Genomic DNA, 19907 nt, shown 5'->3' on the forward strand with positions numbered 1-19907 from the left:
TGGATACAGTTCACATGTTATTAAAATTAATGGTCTGATACATTATACGACACCATTTGTATGAAGTGCCCAGAACAGACAAATCTGTAGAGAAAGAAAGTAGTAGGTAAGTGGTTGTCTAGGGCTTGGGGTATGGGGGACATGGGGAGTGACTCCTAGTGGTCATGGGGTTTCTTTTGGGGGGAATAAAAACATTCTAAACCCGGTTATCGTAATGGTTGTACAACTCTGCAAATATACTGAAACCCCCTAAGTCATATACTTTAAATGGGTGAATTGTGTGACATGTCAGTTATATTTCGGTAAAACTGTTATTTAAAAAAAAAAGTTAATGGTCTGTACAACTCATACTTGAGATTGTTTTCTTAATCATCGACCTGTTAACCTTCTTCTAAATCTTGCACATTAGCATAATTCAGATAAGTTAATGTTTATGTACTTTTTCATATACTTAGATATTGCACAATGAGTAAGAGCTAAATCATTAACGGAAAGGTACCAGGATTGTTTTGACAAGACAACGCAGAATTCTCATCCTACCTCTGGCCTCCGCTTTCCTACCTAGTTATGTAATTGCTCAGCACATTTTTGGCTTATTTCTGAGAGGTGACATTCAGAAAGCCTTTCTGCAGAGAATGTACTTCGAATTGATGAGTGGTTTCCAAACATAAATTCATATAATTTGAGGCTTCTGTGGAACAGTGCTAAAAATGACCAGATTTTCATGCAAAATTAAGCTGAGAAATTTTTTAATGTATTGATTCATTCATTAAAATATCATAATTAAGGGGCACCTAGCTGGCTCAGTCGGTAAAGCATGTCACTCTTGAGCCCCATGTTGGGTATAGAGGTTACTTGAAATACAAAATAAATAAATAAATATCATAATTAATAAATCCCTTATATCCAGAAATTTAATTTATTCTCCATATTTCTTTACTGAAGAGACCTCACCTGGCCTTTGAGCTGTGTATTGTGTAGCTGAATTTCTCTTGATTTTTAATAAATTCAAAAAAGCCCTGAACTCAACAGAAAATTACCTATTTTAACGGAAGACAGGTGTATAGATGGTGATAACAATAAAATCATTGAAAAGCTCGTGTCATCCATTAGCTTTAAACCTCTAAAAAGAACTTCTAAGAGCACATCTGAGTTGTCTGGGCCTTCTTTCTGTTCCACCCTCTCTCTTCTGCAAGAGCTAACTGAATTACAGTTAATAAAAGTTTAGGAACAAGTGATCTAGCACTTCTCAGAAGTATGGTCCAGGACCCTGATGCCCTTTCAGGGGGTCTGTAAGGCTAAACTATTTCCATAATAATCCTGAGACACTCCTGGCCTTCTTCGCTCTCACCTCTCACAAGTGTACAGTCGAGTTCTGGAAGTTATATGCTGTGTGATATCACCGTAGGTGGAATGTGGGAGCACATAGGCGTCTCCGGCTCTCCTCTATCAATCCAGACATTAAAGTGATTTTCAAAAATCTAAAACAATGCCAGTAAAAGGGTTTTTTTCATTTCTTATTTTAAAAACTTGTTTAGAGGAGCCTGGGTGGCTCAGTCGGTTAAGTGTCTGCCTTCAGCTCAGGTCGTGATCCCAGGGTCCTCGGATTGAGCCCCGCATCGGGCTCCCTGCTCCGCGGGGAGTCTGCTTCTCTCTCTTCCTCTGCCACTCCCTCCTGCTTTGCTCTCTCATTCTATCTGTCAAATAAGTAAATAAAATCTTTAAAAGAAAAAAACAAAAAAGCTTGTTTATGTTAACACATAGCGGATTTATTGTAATTATTTTAAATGAATGAATAATTGTTTTTTTCTACTTTCCAATGTGAATCTCCCATACAGTAAGTATCAATAAGGTATACCCACATAAACAAAACTAAAAGGTCAGGGTGCTGGGGTGCCTGGATGGCTCATCGGTTAAGCCTCTGACTCTTGATTTTGGCTCAGGTCATGATCTCAGGGTCATGAGATCGAGCCCCCCACTCCACCCACCCCACCCCCAGTGGGCTCTGTACTCAGTGGGGAATCTGCTTGAGATTCTCTCCCTCTCCCTCTGCCCCTCCACCCCGCCCCCTTACTCTCTCTCTCAAAAAAAGAGACTATAAAAAGTCTTCATTGCAAAAAGTTTAGAGCTGCCACTGTATATATTGCCTGAAGTGGGTGATAAGCCTTGATATTTATTGCCTTTGTTTCTATTTCAGAACAAAAATTCAGTCTTACTATTTTTACCTAATTATTATTGCATCCGTCTTTTTCATTTTATGTAAACCAGGTATTTCACTTTGTATCACATAGTGGAAATAGGCACTTCCCTGATGACAAGTTGTAAAGTTTTTGGATTTTTGTCTTCTTTTTAGGGCCATCTGAATTAGAGATGAACATGGGGGGACCTCAGTATAGCCAACAGCAAGCTCCTCCAAATCAGACCGCCCCGTGGCCTGAAAGCATCCTGCCTATAGACCAGGCGTCTTTTGCCAGCCAAAACAGGTGAGTCCTGAGCACCCAGGAAATTCCAGAGAAGAGTGGTTCATGATGAGTTCTCTAAGTTATTTTAGACCTCTGCCAGAAGTTAATCTTCTCCTCCTAAATAGTTGGTCCTGGCCAGTTTTCATGTGTTCAGACTATATCATCAGTTATTGGACAGGGGGTATAGGGGAGGGAGAAATCCAAAAATCAGGTTAGACCTAAGGCATGTCTTTAAAACGTTATAATTTAGTTGGAAAATAAGATATACATTAATAACTGTAATATAAGGTAGTATATTACTATAAATGCTATAAGAGAAATAAAACAGATTGGGAGAGATCGTCCCACTGGAGTGATTGGAGAAGGTTCAGAGTCTTGAAGAAAAGGTGTAATTCAGGAGGCAGCGATGGCAGGAAGCCAGTCCAGCAGGTAAAAACAGCATAGTCAGAGCCTGGATGTTACAGAAGGAACCTGTGTTTACGGTAACAGAGAATTGTCTGGTTTTCTGTTGACATATATTTTACCACTTAAAACAGTATAGTAAAGGCAATATGAGAAGATTTGGCAGGAAGAGGAGATCAGTAATAGATTTATAGGAGGTCTTAAATACCAAACTCTGAAGAATTCAGACTTTTTTCATTAAGCCATTGAAATTTTTTTGAGAAAGGAAGTGGTATGTGATCATGTTTGATTGAGATTTTTTGGTTCTGATTAGCAGTCTAATAATTTTTCTTTGTGGGTCTTTTCTCTCTAGCTGCTTTTGAAATACTCTTTGTATTTTCTGTATTGTACCTTTACTACAATGTGTCTGGGTGTGGATTTATTTATACTGCTTGGTATTTGGTATATGCTGTACTTTTTTTAGTCTGTAGATGCGAGTTTTTTTCATTAGTTCTGGAAAATTTATAGCCATTATCTCTTTATATACTGCCCCCCTCCATTTTCTCTATTCTTTCCTTCTGGAATTCTGGTTAGACATGTTACACCTTCTCTGCCTACACTGGATTTTTTTTTTTTTTTTTTTAAGATTTTATTTATTTATTCATGAGAGACAGAGACAGAGAGAGAGGCAGAGGGAGAAGCAGGCTCCCAAGGAGCAGGAAGCCCGATGCGGGACTTGATCCCAGGACCCTGAGATCATGACCTGAGCCGAAGGCAGATGCTTAACCATCTGAGCCAACCAGGCGCCCCCTACACTGGATTTTTAAAAATTCTACCCTCCAGGGGCACTGGGGTGGCTCAGTCAGATAAGCGTCCAACTCTTAATTTCAGCTCAGGTCATGATCTCAGGGTTGTGTGATCGAGCGCCATGTTGGGCTCTGCACTGGGCGTGGAGCCTGCTTAAGATTCTCTCTCTCCCTCTGCCTCTCCCTCTGCCCCTCCCCCCCCGAAATACGTTCTACTTTCTTAATCCATGTATTTTCCTATCTCCTCATCTCTCAGTACTACATCAGGATAATTTATTATCCAGTTCCTTAATTATCTCTTCAGCTATGTTTAGTCCAATCATGTTTTTCATTTCTAAAAATTTTATTTGCCTGGTCTGCTTTTCACAGTCTCATTGTTTGCTTATTCTTGTGGTTCCATCTTTATATCTTTAAGCATTACGCTCATCATTCTTTTCTGAATTTCTTTATCTGATAATTCCAATATCTAAATTTCTTAGGAGGTCTAAATCCAATATTGGCTCTCACTCATGAAGGCGTATTTCCCTGAGTATTTTGGTAATCTTGCATTGGAAGTTCGTAAGTGCATCTTGGCCAGTGAAACATCTAGGGTTGCCATTGTGGACACTTTTCTTAAAAGCGAATTTGCAGTACTCTCTGCCAGAGGAGGGGGTCTACTCCAAGTTCCCTTAGTTCAGTCCAGCAGCCTCAAGTTAACTCCTTTTGTTTCACTTTGGCCCAAAGCCCCAGCTCTCTTACTGCTTTATGGATAAAAACACACCTATCACCAGTGGCTCAGGATGCTCAAATTTTAGCTCATAGGTGGTCTTTGTTTTGTTCTGTGCTTGCGTCTTTGAAGTTCCATTATTCCCTGCAGAGCCAACATCACAGTTAGGTTCTATGCATAATCTCATTGTTTTTAGTAGCACACTGAAAGCAGATGTTGCTCAGGTGACCTTGAGCCCTAGGTGATGGTACCACGTGACTGGTTGGGTGGGCAAAGAGACCCTATGCAGAGAGATAGAAGCCTAAGCCAGAAGGTACCGTAGGAACTTAAAGGATGCCTGTGGTGTTTTCCAGGAAGCAAACTTGTTAGAAAACTTAAACTATAGCAGTTTGGCCTTGAGGTTCATATATAGAGTTGGAGTTGAAGGCTCAATGATTGGAGATTATTCTAGTTTAAAATAACGTAATATTCTTATCAAATTCACAGATGATGAAAGTCAACAGGGTTTCTGAAATTTCATAAAAGTAGAGTACATTTTCAGAGTTTCTTATTTGTTTTTTAAAAATACAGGTTTCAGGGCACCTGGGTGGCTCAGTCGGTTAAGCATCTGCCTTCGGCTCAGGTCATGATGCCCGGGTCCTGGGATAGAGCCCTGAATAGAATTGGGCTCCAATTCTCCGCTCAGCGCGGAGTCTGCTTCTACCTCTCCCTCTCCCTCTGCCCCTCCCCCCGCTCATGCTCTCTCGTGCCCATGCGCGCACTCTCTTTCTCTCTCTCTCTCTCAAATAAATAAATAAATTTTTTTTAAAAGGTTTCAGGGGCACCTGGGTGGCTCAGTCGGTTGAGCGTCTGACTCTTGGTTTCAGCTCAGGTCATGATCTCTCAGGGTCATGAGACAGAGCCCCGAGCCCCGCATTGGGCTCCAGGCACAGCAGTGAGTCTGCTTGGGATTCTCTCTCTCCCTCCTCCTTCTGCCCCTCCCCCCACTCACGTGTTTTCTCTCTCTCTCCCTCAAATAAATAAATCTTTTTAAAAAAATACAGGTTTCAGAGTGAGTCCTACTCCAAGACGTAAGACTTTTGTCATAGCATTGCACAGCTCGGAGTTGTGGTATGGTACCCATCTTCCTTTCTGTATCTTAAGGGAGAGTAAAGGATTCAAAAGATTCAGTAAAGTTTAAAAACAAAAATATCAAAAGGTGAATATGAGCCCAGCAATAAGATATATGAGGGGAAAGTCGGGGGCCAGTTATGTCACTGGAAGAAAATTAGGGAGAGTGCTTTAATAACGGTCTCAAGGAGATAAGGAAGGAGGGCTGGTTGCTTACCAGCTATCTTGCTCTCGCTTAGGGGCGAAACTAGTGTTTTCAAACCCTGCAGTGCCTCTGAATCACCCCTGGGGTCTCACTAAAAGGTGGGTCTGGGTGGGACCCAGGGCTCTGCATTTCTAACGAGCCCCAGCATCTCTGGCCCCTCCACCGCGCGCTGAGCAGAACTGAGGCAGGAGAAGGACCGACCGAGCGAGAGCGGCACGCGACCGCGGCACTCCCGCTGGACGGTCAGCGCGCCTGCTTGCGTTCGAGCGTCGCCCAAGCAACCACTGCAGTCGTACTTCTTCGGTTCTTCCAGTTCGTTGAGTCTAATTTCATGGTGTCAGTGAGTGTTACGCTTTTTCTAAATGTGTTTATTTGATATGTTAAAAAGCCACCCGTTTCCATGGAAACTGGCACGTAATAAAAATGTAGTACAGTCATTAAATCCAGTGCCTGATCATTGTTTTGGATGAAATGTCAAAGATCGGTTCCTAGAGAATACTAGGCCCAAAGTTAGGATTCTCACTGTTGCCCAAATAGCTGAGGCCTCTTAAAACAAAACTGGAAGAATGGCAGAGTTTCTGCGGAGCCGGGTCTCGGCGACAGCGCGCTGGTTTGCGGGCAAGTCTCTGGGGCTGGGCACTGCCCCTCTTCTACCCTTGTGCTCGTTCAGTTTCTTCATATGACCGCCGTGTGGACAAAACATAACATTTTCATCCCTTTGAAAGTTATTTCAGTTTTTCCAGCCACTCACCCCCCCCCTTATTCTAAATAATTCAGTTTGAAAGAAAGTTGTGACCAACTTGATGGTGATCTTATTGTCATAGGCATTCAGAAGTGATGGACAACAAAGGTTCTAACCACAACTCTTTTGAAAAGAAAAGCAGTGCTTTATCATCTTTTTTTTTTTTTTTTTAAATGCCCTTCCTCAGTATCATCATTAACATTTTGTAGTTTAACTGCCTCCCTGTTTAGGGGTAGGTTTGTAATGTGTTCTGATCCCAGCATTAGTTTATGTACACATTTCAAAAAGACTGTAGGTTAGCCCTTCAATCGCAAACATATTCTCATACTCATGTATTTATAGCTGAATTTCCGTTTTCTGTAGTTCCATTGTATTTTATTTTCCTTGATGTAGTATGTAAAGGAGATATTTAAAATACAGCCCCAAATTTATGGATGATTTCTTGAAGATTTCTGTTGGATTTATAAAAGTGACTTTGTCTTGAAGTACAGTAGCTGCCTTCCATGAAAAACTTGCTTTCACATTAAGTTCAAAATTCCTGAGTTAATTTGGTTTTCTTTGGTTTGAAATGCATCTAAGTAAAGTTGCTTTTGTTTATTTCTTATCATGTGGTAGCTGTTAACTTTATTGTGGAATTTTGAAGATATGAAAAGTAACAGTAATGGTATGGTTTCTCAAAATGAGCTCAGAATTGACCTTATTCCCCTTCTTATCACCATCCTTCTCTTTTGCTAGTTCATAAATAAAACTGTAGATTTCAGGAAACAAGGTTTCTGTTGATGATGGATTATCTTTTGCTAGTTTATTAATCATTTTGCGCCAGCCTGTGGCCTGTGTGTGTTCTTTCCTTTATTCCTCTGAATTTCATCCTTATCTTAATATTGTAATGTCTGTCAGATGCTGTCTAGATTGTAACTGTATTTGTAATTGCCCAAAATGCAGGGTAGTAAGTAGGCATTTATAAAGTTGGGATTGAAAGTCTGGATTGGTGTTTTTTCCATAAGCCGGTCATATTATGATGTCTCTAAGGGAAGTGATAGATTCGTGGTATGCCCAGGTTTATCATATCAAGCCACAACGCAGTGTATTTTTCTGAGTATAAAGTATGATACCCTGGCTAGATCAGGAGCCTTTTATTTTCGTCAGCTGGAAATTTACTGAACCTATGCAGTTTCGAGTACTGGGCCCAACAAGGAGATTTAAGATCTCCTCACTGGGTACAGTCCAAAGTTGGTGTTTTTAACATAAATACCAGTATCAATTTTAAGTGGAAAAGAGATGGGGAAGCATGGAGTGACAAGTCTTGGCCTTATAGTGGTGTACAAGGCATCTTCTGGAAAAAGATCAGTTGCCCAGGGTGGCTGGGGCTCACAGGGAAGTTGTGGACATTGAGTTTGGAAAGGTTCGGCTTTACCAAAGTATATGTGTCCTTAAATTCCACCACCACCACCTGTCCAGAGATGTAGACATTTTCCGGGAGAGCTGAAATAAGAATTTTGAGTCAGCTCAGTAAAGTTTGTTTTGGGAAAATGAACCTGACAACGCTGTATAAGGAGAATTGGAGAGAGGCTATAAACAGGAAAGCATCTTGAGAGTCCCAGCATGAGTCGACAAGGGCCTTGACCAAAGTAAGAAGGCCTGGAGGTACTGTTTGACTTTTCAGTCTGTATCATGCATTGGTTTGATGTTTTTTTTAATTAAGAAAAGCATGGGGCAAAAATGGGTTATTTTACTATACTGGAAATTGTTTTAAATGCAAATAAGCATTTGCATTAGTTTTTATTCCCTTTATGCATTTGGATGTATCTTTCCTAGGGTGGCTTTGTCCTGCAAAGGGCGACTATACCTCCCTTCCCTTCTGACACTGGGTTTCAGTCTGATGCAAAACTGGGGAGTCTGTGTTCATGCAGAACCCTCAGCCTTCCCAGAGTTAAGAGAGTAGATCTCAGGGGCACCTGGGTGGCTCAATTGATTAAGCGTCTGCCTTCGGCTCACGGCTCAAGTCAGGCTCAGGTCATGATCCCAGAGTCAGCGGGGAGCCTGCTTCTCCCTTTCGTGCTCCCCCCCCAAACTTATGCACATGTACGCTCTCTCTCTCTCTCTCTGTGTCAAATAAATCTTTTAAAAAAGAGAGAGTAGATTTCACCTTAGCCTGTCATCATTGAAGGGGTGTGCTTGTGTAGGAAGAAACAGAAGTTGAAAATTAGGGAATAAAGCTAGACAAAGAAAATCCTTTAATGCCTCATGTAACTAGCATCTTTGGGGAATGAGGTCCCAGGTATAAGCCATTTGGGAAATAGACAACATCCACTCTTGCCTGACTTGAACTCTTTTTTCGCGAAACTTAACCGCATCCAAATGTTGGTCACTCCTCTGGGGAATTTCCTCCTCCTCTTGCTTCTGTGACATGCGGTTCTGTGGTTTTTCTCCTCCTTGTTGCTGCTTTTCTACATCTCCTTCCTCCCACTCCCTAAGTGTAGCATCAGCAGAGTGATCTGATCACCCTTGTGTTTCGAAACTTAATTCTGGGAGAGTGCAGATGCTGGAGAAGCAGGAAGGGCAGGAGGAACTGTTTCCAGGAATGATGTCTTACTGAGAAGCAAGGCAATGATAGGGAGAAGAGGCAGGTGTAGAAAAAACCCCAACACAGCGGAGCACAAGTCTCCAAGAGTGGTGGTTGCCTTTAGCAACGTGGGAACCTTTGAATGGACCGGGTTGGCTGCATCGCACACGGCTTGGCATGTGGTGGTGGCCGCACAGCCGGGTTGCAGTGGCTCCGAGGCGGTGGGAATGCAGGCTTGGGGCCAGGGACAGCAGGTGTCACCGAGGGTGCGCTTAGTTGGGCGATTTTCTTTACAAGTTACTGGGGATAAATGGAGGGTATAAATTGTTTTCTAATGCACTGTATTAAAACTGTTTGACATTTTTTTTAAAGGTTTTATTTATTTATTTGAGAGAGAGAGAGAGGGAACACAAGCAGGGAGAGTGGGAGTGGGAGAGGGAGAAGCAGGCTCCCTGTGGAGCAGGGAGCCCGATGCGGGGCTCTATCCCAGGACCCTGGGATCATGACCTGAGCCGAAAGCAGACGCTTAACGAATGAGCCACCCGGGTGCCGTTGAAATTAATTGTTGGCTTTAGTAGTCAGCATTTCAGGACTCTAGGCCAGAGCAGTATATTAAGCTGTCTTTAGAAAACATGGCATATGAAATTTAGATATAGAACTTCATCCTTTGATGAATCTATTCTCACTTGCTTAAGAATGAAGCTACTTGGGGCGCCTGGGTGGCTCAGTCATTGGGCGTCTGCCTTCGGCTCAGGTCATGATCCCAGGGTCCTGGGATGGAGCCCCACATCGGGCTCCCTGCTCCGCGGGAGGCCTGCTTCTCCCTCTCCCACTCCCACTCTCCTGCTTGTGTTCCCTCTCTCGCTGTGTCTCTCTGTCAAATAAATAAATAAAATCTTTAAAAAAAAAAAAAAAGAATGAAGCTACTTACTCGTAAACTTGTCTTTTCTCCAGAACATCGTATGGTAACTCTAAGTGTACAAATTAGACTCTTTTGGCAAAATACAAGTGTCATTTTTCCCTTCTGATATTAAACTAACTTGGAAGCTCTTTTTAAACACCCCTCCAACTTGTCAGTTGATTTAAATTATAGGAGTTTTATATACCATAGAGTTTGGAATTTAGTGTTATGGTTATATCACCTATGATCTTATATAATAACAAATAAAATTTGTACATTCATGATCTACTTTTCTTGACTGTCTAACTCAGAAAGGCTGAGAGCCACACTTCCTGAGGGCTTTAAGAAATGTTTACAAGGCCTGCTTATGCATGACTAAGAAATTTCCTATTAGTCTGGCCAAAGTTAGTCTAGCGACAGCTGAATTCAAAAAAATTAATGTAGCTTTTATGCTTATAGGTCTCTAGTCTCGCCCAGGTGGGTCATCACAGCCTCGTATGAAACATGGCTGCTCCAATTTATCTTTCCTACTAAAGTTCAGAAAAATCCTTTGATTACTTCAGGGCAAAGTGTATATATAGATACCTGAGAAATCTGTAAATTTGTGGAAATACAGTCATCAGGCGGGCCCTGAAACCACACGGGCCTCTGCTGGCATCCGGCTTTGCGGTGTCGGTGCATGTGATCTCCGACACATGGCTTTACCTCCCTAAGCCTCAGCTTTGCCAGCTTTACTTGTATGTCTCTTATTTTTAGAAGCATTTTTCTTATTACAAGGTGACTATACATTTATTTAGCTTTGCCAGCTTTAAAGCGGGGGCAATAACAAAAACTATACATCCGATGCCTCGATTTGGGTCTGGCCTGTGTTAGGCCCTGAATAAAGTGTGTCTGTTATTGCGAGTTGTCATTTTGTTCTATGTCTGGCTGGTACGGTATTTTATTACAAAGACCCTGGAAATCAACTGGTTGACTTTGATCAACTTTTAAGAGAAAAAAAAATGTTCTCTAATCTACTAGCTTTTCCATGGCCCAAGATGAAGTTTGTCTCTTTACAGGCAGCCATTTGGCAGCTCTCCAGATGACTTGCTGTGTCCACATCCTGCAGCAGAATCTCCAAGTGATGAAGGAGCTCTCCTGGACCAGCTCTATCTGGCCTTGCGGAATTTCGATGGCCTCGAGGAGATTGACAGAGCTCTCGGAATACCCGAACTGGTCAGCCAGGTACGCACCGAGGGAGGCTGGTGGGGGCCCAGCACTCTCGTGGGCACGAAATTGTCCATTTTCTTTTGCATACAGATGATCTGCGGTCTGCTTTTTAGAATACTTCTTTATCTCATAACAAGCTAGCTCTGTTTTCGTTCTTGCCCTCCTTGTTCCCCCCACATAAACTTTTGCTCAAGAATGGAAAACACTAAAAATGTGCTTTACGTATAATTTGGGTTACTGAGCTGAAAAGCAGAAAGTCTGGGCCAGCTCACCTAATGACAGGGAGAGACCCATGAGGAGCAGAGAACAGGGAAGTCAAGAACGGAGCATTGCTGCCCCAATGGCCTAGAACCCTTTCATCTAAAAAACCAGTCAGCATCCATGATCATCCTATTAAATCTTTTTTTTTTTTTTAAGATTTTATTTATTTATTTGACAAAGAGAGGGAACACAAGCAGGGGGAGTGGGAGAGGGAGAAGCAGGCTTCCCGCGGAGCAGGGAGCCCGATGCGGGGCTTGATCCCAGGACCCTGGGATCATGACCTGAGCCAAAGGCAGACGCTTAATGACTGAGCCACCCAGGTGCCCCGATCATCCTATTAAATCTTTACATTTGTGGGCTGGTGATAGGAAGTATTGTGCTAAAAGAATACTTTGCACATAAGTTAGCAGAAGTCATTTTAGAAGTAGCTGCAGTTCATTAGTCATTTTTACCTTTGTGTGGGTTGATATTTAAACATAAATGGGAATATAAGGAAGTTAACCAGTCTTAATGTGCTTATTTAGCTCTCCTCCTTCTGATAATTAGTTGGTTAAAGTAATTCTCTGCTTTAAAGAGTACTTTACAGCAATAATAGAATAAACAACCTAACATAGTCTCATGCAATAACGTAGAATTTTCTGTATCTGGCTACCCAGCTAAATTTGTGGGAAGCAGACATCCTGGTTTACTTTGTAAAGAGTAACAACAGCCACACATTTAGAAAAAAACGATCACAGTCTTGGTACCGTCTTCCTCTTTTCTCAGCAACAACAAATCCTCTTTATTTCTTACTGTTGGAAAGGACCTTCCCATGTGCAGGCTAGTTCTCGGACATGTGGCGTGTCGGGAGGGTCTGTCAGAGGCCATGCAGAGTCATCGGGGGCTTGTCCGAAGCACAGGAACAGTACTGTCATCCTGCCCACAGTACAGCACACGTCGGGGGGGGGCCGGGGTGAATGAAGACTCGTCAATTCATATCGAGAGCAGCAGAATGGAAAGAAAGAGAAACGACTTGAGAAGGTTACATGATATAAGCTGAAGTAAATCGAGAAAGGAGCATGGAATTTAAAGTGTTTCCTGTGTGGCTGGTTGGCTCTGTTTCAGCGGTAGTTAGAAGTCAGCCTCTTCAGTATTGTTATCCTCGAGTTTTGTCCAAGTGACATTTAAAAATGTGGCTATTGGGACTGCTGAGCGACTTGTAGCATTGTTTTTATCAAAGCTAATGTCATCTCCTCATTAATATTTTTAGTCTCCTTTCTTTATTTGTTGTCTTCTCTTTTGTCTTATCACATCCATCATCAGTATAGTATCATCATATTAAACTGAATTATAGAAACATTCAGTGGAGTCGGGGGAAATGGAGAGTACAAATGGATTTATTTGTACACATCAGAGTTGTGTGTTTTCTTTAAAAATGGAAATTATTAGGGCACCTGGGCAGCTCAGTCGTTAAGCGTCTACCTTCGGCTCAGGTCATGATCCCAGGGTCCTGGGATCAAGTCCCACATCGGGCTCCCTGCTCTGCGGGGAGCCTGCTGCTTCCCTCTCCCACTCCCCCTGCTTGTGTTCCCTCTCTCGCTATGTCTCTCTGTGTCAAATAAATAAATAAAATCTTTTAAAAAAATAAAAATAAAAATGGAAATTATTGGGGCACCTGGGTGGCTTAGTCGGTTAAGCATCTGCCTTCAGCTCAGGTCGGGATCCTGAGGTCCTGGGATCGAGTCCCACCTCCGGCTCCCTGCTCAGCGTGAGTCTGCTTCTCCCTCTCCCGCTTCCCCTCTTATGTTCTCCCTCTCTCTCTCTGATAAATAGTAAATTTTTAAAAATCTTTAAAAATGGAAATTATTTAATTAAATTTCTTTTCTGTTAAAGATGGGCAAATATTTAAAGTTCGGAGATAGTTTTGTAGGTGTAGCCAGAGCAGTAATTCAATAATGAATGGTTTCCCCTGGGTAGGTTCCATCCACATCTTTAACACTACGCTGGAGAGGGCAGCGGGCCCAGTTCTCACAGGTGGGCCTCAGGGCCTCGCTGACAGTGAGCCCAGGATCCTGGGCGATGCCTGGGCTCTGCTCTGACCTGGATAGACTGGTCTGAGTGAGGCCTAGGACATGACTAAGCAAAAGAGCTTTTGCTATTGGGTCCTTCCCTCCTTATATCCAGAGGTTTGGAGCAATCATCCTAGAAATAGAAGGAGGAGAATTAGCCAGGTATGCCTTTATCTTAGACACAGACATTTAGAGGCCACCTGGGTCTGAGGTGCTCCCCCTTGCATTAGTTCTGGATTTTCTACATCTGCCTCATTCTGACCCAGTTAGATAAGGAAGCCTTAAGAAGTCAAGAACGACAAACACATTAAATGTGTCTAGTAGGTAATAAGACGGTGGCAAACTGTAGGAAATTCTGTCAGCCACAGAAAACAGTGACATAACGGCAGTGTATCCCCCTGGTGAAGAGCTCAGGTGCTGAATCACAAACTGGATTGGAACCCACTACTTAACTAGCCAGATGGGCCTGCTGCAACTTGCTTCACATCTCCAGGTCTCAGTTTTTGTTAGCTGCAAAATGGGAATAAAGGTTGGTAGGTACCCCAACACTGCTGATCGCAGCTAGGCACCAAGGTGATTGTCTAAGTAAAATGATTTTACAGGTATGAAAAATTAGCGAAAAAAGGTAACAATCCTAGGGGACATCCGCATTTTAAAGTCCGGGTCAGTCTCTGCTTGGCAGAGTGAGGAGGAGGAGTCCCGTAATCATGGCCTCGTTCTCCCCTCCCTTGGAAGAAGTGTTGCTGGGAGTCAGGCCCGACCCCGCTTCTCTCCTCACAGACGTGCGTGTGTTGAACAAAGATATTCTCTAGGAAGAAAAGTGGAGTCGAGCTAAGTTCCTTTGAGTAGTAAGTGTAAAAGGCTTCAAATACATGACAGTGAGAGAAAATCACCTTATATTTACTCTCTTGTTTTTAGTGGTTTTATTTGTTTGTGTGTTTGTTTGTCACCTGGGGGCTTTCTCTTCAGAGCCAAGCAGTAGATCCGGAACAGTTCTCAAGTCAGGACTCCAACATCATGCTGGAGCAGAAGGCCGCTGTTTTCCCGCAGCAGTATGCGTCCCAGGCACAGCTGGCCCAGGGTAGCTATCCTCCCATGCAAGACCCCAGCTTTCATAGCATGGGCCAGCGGCCTGGCTACGCCACACTGCGCATGCAGCCCCGGCCAGGCCTCAGGCCCACGGGCCTGGTGCAGAACCAGCCGAATCAGCTGAGGCTCCAGCTGCAGCACCGCCTGCAGGCACAGCAGGTACGCTCTGCGCGGGCGCCCGGGGAGGCGGTGGGCAGGGGCAGGTTGACGCGCTGGCACAACCATCTGGCGTCCTTGGGGAGGGCTTGATGCGCGGGCGCCCAGGGAGGTGGTGGGTAGGGGCAGGTTGACGCGCTGGCACAACCGTCTGGCGTCCTTGGGGAGGGCTTGATGCGCGGGCGCCCGGGGAGGTGGTGGGTAGGGGCAGGTTGACGCGCTGGCACAACTGTCTGGCGTCCTTGGGGAGGGCTTGATGCGCGGGCGCCCGGGGAGGTGGTGGGCAGGGGCAGGTTGACGCGCTGGCACAACCGTCTGGCGTCCTTGGGGAGGGCTTGATGCGCGGGCGCCCGGGGAGGTGGTGGGCAGGGGCAGGTTGACGCGCTGGCATAACCGTCTGGCGTCCTTGGGGAGGGCTTGATGCGCGGGCGCCCGGGGAGGCGGTGGGCAGGGGCAGGTTGACGCGCTGGCACAACCGTCTGGCGTCCTTGGGGAGGGCTTGATGCGCGGGCGCCCGGGAAGGCGGTGGGCAGGGGCAGGTTGACGCGCTGGCACAACCGTCTGGCGTCCTTGGGGAGGGCTTGATGCGCGGGCGCCCGGGGAGGCGGTGGGCAGGGGCAGGTTGACGCGCTGGCACAACCGTCTGGCGTCCTTGGGGAGGGCTTGATGCGCGGGCGCCCGGGGAGGCGGTGGGCAGGGGCAGGTTGACGCGCTGGCATAACCGTCTGGCGTCCTTGGGGAGGGCTTGATGCGCGGGCGCCCGGGGAGGTGGTGGGCAGGGGCAGGTTGACGCGCTGGCACAACTGTCTGGCGTCCTTGGGGAGGGCTTGATGCGCGGGCGCCCGGGGAGGTGGTGGGCAGGGGCAGGTTGACGTGCTGGCACAACCGTCTGGCGTCCCGTCCCTTCCAGGGCCATCCTACGTCCCCTGCTCTTTTCTGCCTTACTGATTGCCCTTGTGCCTCCTCTGCTGCACTCCAGCACAGGGTAGCTGTCCTTCTGTTGTCCAGCCCTATTATTTATTAACAGTGTAGCCTTGAGCTCTCCGAGCCTCCGTTTTCCTGTCTGTAAAATGGGGCTGTTGTGTGGTGTAGCGCAATGTGTATGTGAGTACAAGGACCTCACGTGGTTTCTCACCCAATGTGAGCGCACAGGACAACAGTAGCTCCTATCCTTAGGCCTGTCTTATGACAGAAATAGTCAGTCTTAGCTGAATGGTGGCAGAGCAGTGCTGCCTTATGAATACCTAGTTAGCTCCAGAAAATGTGTTCTCATTGAAACAAGCCTAGACAGATTTCTGTAAACAGTCCAAAATACCTTCTCTGTTAAAAGCAATGTAAAACCTTACTGATAATTAGCTTTCTAAGGGAATTCAGCTGTAAAGCACGTGGTTTCAGTATCTAATGGCATTCAGAGGTTATGTTGGGGAGGGTGATTTCTCAAGAAAGGTGATTTAAAATATACTCTATTTAAGAAATGTATTGATTCTTCTGTGTGTATGCATTTAGAATCGCCAGCCACTTATGAATCAAATCAGCAATGTTTCAAATGTGAACTTGACTCTGAGGCCTGGAGTACCAACACAGGTAAGGAGCAGACCAGCCATCAGCTTTCACAGCATCTGTTGAATTTCTCTGTCATTCCTTCCTCCTTGAGATTCCGTGCAAAGTAACTCAGAAGGCCATACGACCGTGGATCTGTTAGGTCATTCAGATGTCCATCTAGCCTGTCACTTTTTTTTTTTTTTTTTTTTCAGATTTATTTATTTCAGAGAGAAAGCAAGCTAGCATTCACACTGAGGGGAGGAGCAGAGGGAGAGGGAGAGAGAAACTCAAGCAGACTCTGCACTGAGTGCAGAGCCCAACGCAGGGCTCGATCTCACGACCCTGAGATCGTGACCTGAGCTGAAACCAAGAGTCGGGTGCTTAACCAACTGTGCCACCCAGGCGCCCCTAGCCTGTCACTTTTGTAGTTCCCTCCTAAACACTGCCATTTTCACTGCCAGCTACAGTCGATTCTCATTATTTACTTCTGTTGTGTTCTGTAAAGTTAATGCAAACACTGAATTAGTGAACTGGAGAAATCAAGGGTTTGGTTGCTACCAGCCTGTGGTGACAACATTGTCATCAGTCCATCAGTCCATATCCATGTTTCGTGTGTGTTTCGGTTTGAAGACACCTTGTGTAATATATATTGTTGATTTGTTACCTTGAACTCAGAGACTATAGTGCTATGACTCTTGCCTGAGTGAAACTCATCTAACATGTGTCTTCCCCATAAGGCACGTCACAGCCTCTTGCATTTAGGAACACAGGGCAGCACTTTAGCGCTACTCTTAGGAACCATTGTAAACAGCAAAATCACCAGGGAAGAGCACAGCAGAGTGAAAAGCATGGAACTGAATAGTCCACAAAAAGGGCACTTCTTTCCAGTATGAGGCTGAGACAAGAAGGCAGAGTGTTGCCTTGTTTCAGCCTCAGGTGGGAATGAACGCACCTTGGACATCTCAAATTCTTTGCCTCTCGGGGCGCCTGGGTGGCTCAGTCGTTAAGCGTCTGTCTTCGGTTCGGGTCATGATCCCGGGGTCCTGGGATCGAGCCCCGCGTCGGGCTCCCTGCTCAGCGGGCAGCCTGCCTCTCCCTCTCCCACTCCCCCTGCTTGTGTTCCTTCTCTCGCTGTGTCTCTCTCTGTCAAATAAATAAAATCTTTAAAAAAAAAAAAAAATTTTTTTTTTTTTTTTGCCTCTCTGCACCTGTCCATAAATAAGGGCATTGCTGTGAATATTGAGTTGGGGGTTACAAGCAAGTAGATAAGTTCACCGATATGGAATCCATGAATAATGAGGATTGACTGTGTATTGCTAGGACCCCATAAACAGCCTTATGCCTCTTGCTGGCAGCAAGCATTGGCACCCCTTCCCTGCATCCATCCCTCCTTTCCTCCTCCTCGTTCCGCCCTGGCCTGTTCTGTATGTTCCTATCACCCCACACACACACACCCTCCCTGCTTTCTTCCTGCCTCTGTTCAGCCTTTTCCGATGGGCTTCAAGCCACATTTTGGCGCCGATGATTTGGTTTCCCTTTAGACCTGAATGTCCCTTGCATGAGACTCCAGATTGCCATCTTTAAGGTTTATATGACATTCGTCTTACAGATAGGACTGGTATTGTGAGGTCCTTTAGTTAACCGTGCCTCTCACAGTGAGTTTCAAGTTAATTGAACTAACACTGAACTTACCCATGTAAGTCATTGCAAGGTTTCAGAAAAATCTTCATCTCTTAGAATTTAGAAGCTCACATCCTCACCCACCAATTGCTCAACTCTAAAATGTTCTTTCCCTGTAATTTTATTTTCCAAATGATTTTGTCCTGTTTCTAATATACAGTTTGTTTTTCAATCTGTGTCTTCCCCCAATGTTTCCCTCTGTGTATTCCCTACCTCACCCCCATTTTAGGCACCTATTAATGCACAGATGCTGGCCCAAAGACAGAGGGAAATCCTGAACCAGCATCTTCGGCAGAGACAAATGCATCAGCAACAGCAAGTTCAGCAGCGAACATTGATGATGAGAGGACAAGGGTTGAATATGACCTCGAGCATGGTGGCTCCTGGTAGCTTACCAGCAACTCTGAGCAACCCCCGGATGCCCCAGGCAAATGCACAACAGTTTCCGTTTCCTCCGAACTACGGTACTGGGCTTCCATCCCCACCACCTTTCACCAGTCCTTTCTCCCCAGTGTCCCCCGGTCTTGGGTCTCAGCTCCTCTCTCACAGCTCTTTGCATGGCTCCCAGATGAGTCTGGCTAACCAGGGAGTGATAGGTAACCTGGGAGGACAGCTGGGGCCTGTCGGGAGTCCCCAGGTCCAGCACAGTACCTTCCAGTCTCTCAGCTCAGGTACCACCTTTTCTCTGAGTTGCAGGTCTTACTTTAAGAGTGACCGAAGTAAGTGTGCGTGTGTGCAGTCCATCAGTTGTGTGTGTGAGTGTGTATGAATACACGTGTTTCTGTCAACATCTGTACACACAGGTGCATATGTGTGTACTTATATTTGAAAACCTCTGAGTCTGACTCAAACAAATCAATAGATATATACAAAATGTTGAAAGACCTGTATAAATGCAAGTATTCGACATTCTATAATTTTTGAAAAAAAGATGATACCAAATCTTTAATGAATAGGTAATTCCTGAGAAGTGTTATCTAGAAACGCCAGTGGAAGGCCTCTTGGTTTTCTTCATATTGATTTGTTATTTATGTCAGTCTTAAGAGACAGACATGTAATGTCGTAAACATTAATATTTGTGTGCATGTCATGTTCAATTAATGGTTGAATTACTGATAAAAGTGAGTGCTTATGTTGTTAATATTCTAAATGACTTTACCGATCTTTTGCCAGAGTTATCTATAAATATCAAGTCTGTGTGGAGCTTTGACATTTATGTCTCCGATTTCTTAAAACAGATACTGTGCAGCTTTTTCTATGTGATCATAAACCTTTCTTTCACAGCTAGTCTAAGTATCCATTAAATCTGCACTTGCACACATCTAGGCAGAAACGCGCTTCCCTTACTGTCCTTCTTGAAATTTCCTGAGTTGCTGCCTTTGTTTCGAAGCTCCTTTTCTCTATGTCCTTTTTGATGACTTCGAAAAGTCTTCTGAAAGTTCCTTCTTTTAGCGTAAATGCCATTTGCTTCTAAACTGAACAAGAAGCTTACATTGAATTTTTTTTCTGATTCTTGCTCATCTTAGATAGCACTGAAGTGCCATAGAGCCCTTTATAGAGATGAAACAAGCTAATCGTGATGCAGTTTTTAAAAATGCATTGATTTCATCACAGAATGACTTGATTCAATAAAAAATTATTCAAATGTGTTAACTTTTTATATATAGCTGAACTTTAATCTGATTTAAAGTTTAAACAATCCAATTGTAGTGGTATATAAAAATTTAAAGACTATTTCAGGTAAAAGAGAAATATATCTGTTTGACTCATTCTTGATTTGAAGAGAGATAAGGGGAAGGAACACTGTTTTCTCTATCTCTAGTCATGGTGGTTAACATGGTTCTTAGGCACCCTTGTGACTACTGTAGAGAAGCGAAATATGGAAATGTTTTGCTTCGTGCATCTTATCCCAGTTTGGAATCTGTTTAAGGTGTATATAATTAACCAGCACGTGATCAGGTATTTGAAAGTAATTTTCTATGTGTATGTAATTTGAATGTTCTCTTTTTTTCTTCCTAGTCTCTACCATAAAACTAACAATCTCCT

General features: G+C 44.2%; 1 protein-coding gene across 3 annotated transcripts in view; it reads left to right on the top strand.

Moving 5' to 3' along the window:
- Nucleotides 1–19907, top strand: part of NCOA2 (nuclear receptor coactivator 2) — a 288649-nt gene that overhangs the window by 255890 nt on the left and 12852 nt on the right. For all 3 annotated transcript variants that reach the window (XM_036109392.2, XM_036109399.2, XM_036109401.2), the window contains 5 exons: nt 2354–2483; nt 10935–11100; nt 14364–14642; nt 16146–16223; nt 18091–18325. In XM_036109392.2, coding sequence (XP_035965285.1) covers nt 2354–2483; nt 10935–11100; nt 14364–14642; nt 16146–16223; nt 18091–18325 — 888 coding nt within the window. The remainder of the gene's footprint in view (nt 1–2353; nt 2484–10934; nt 11101–14363; nt 14643–16145; nt 16224–18090; nt 18326–19907) is intronic.

Source organism: Halichoerus grypus, chromosome 5 (genome assembly GCF_964656455.1).
Source record: "Halichoerus grypus chromosome 5, mHalGry1.hap1.1, whole genome shotgun sequence".
Lineage (NCBI taxonomy): Eukaryota > Metazoa > Chordata > Mammalia > Carnivora > Phocidae > Halichoerus > Halichoerus grypus.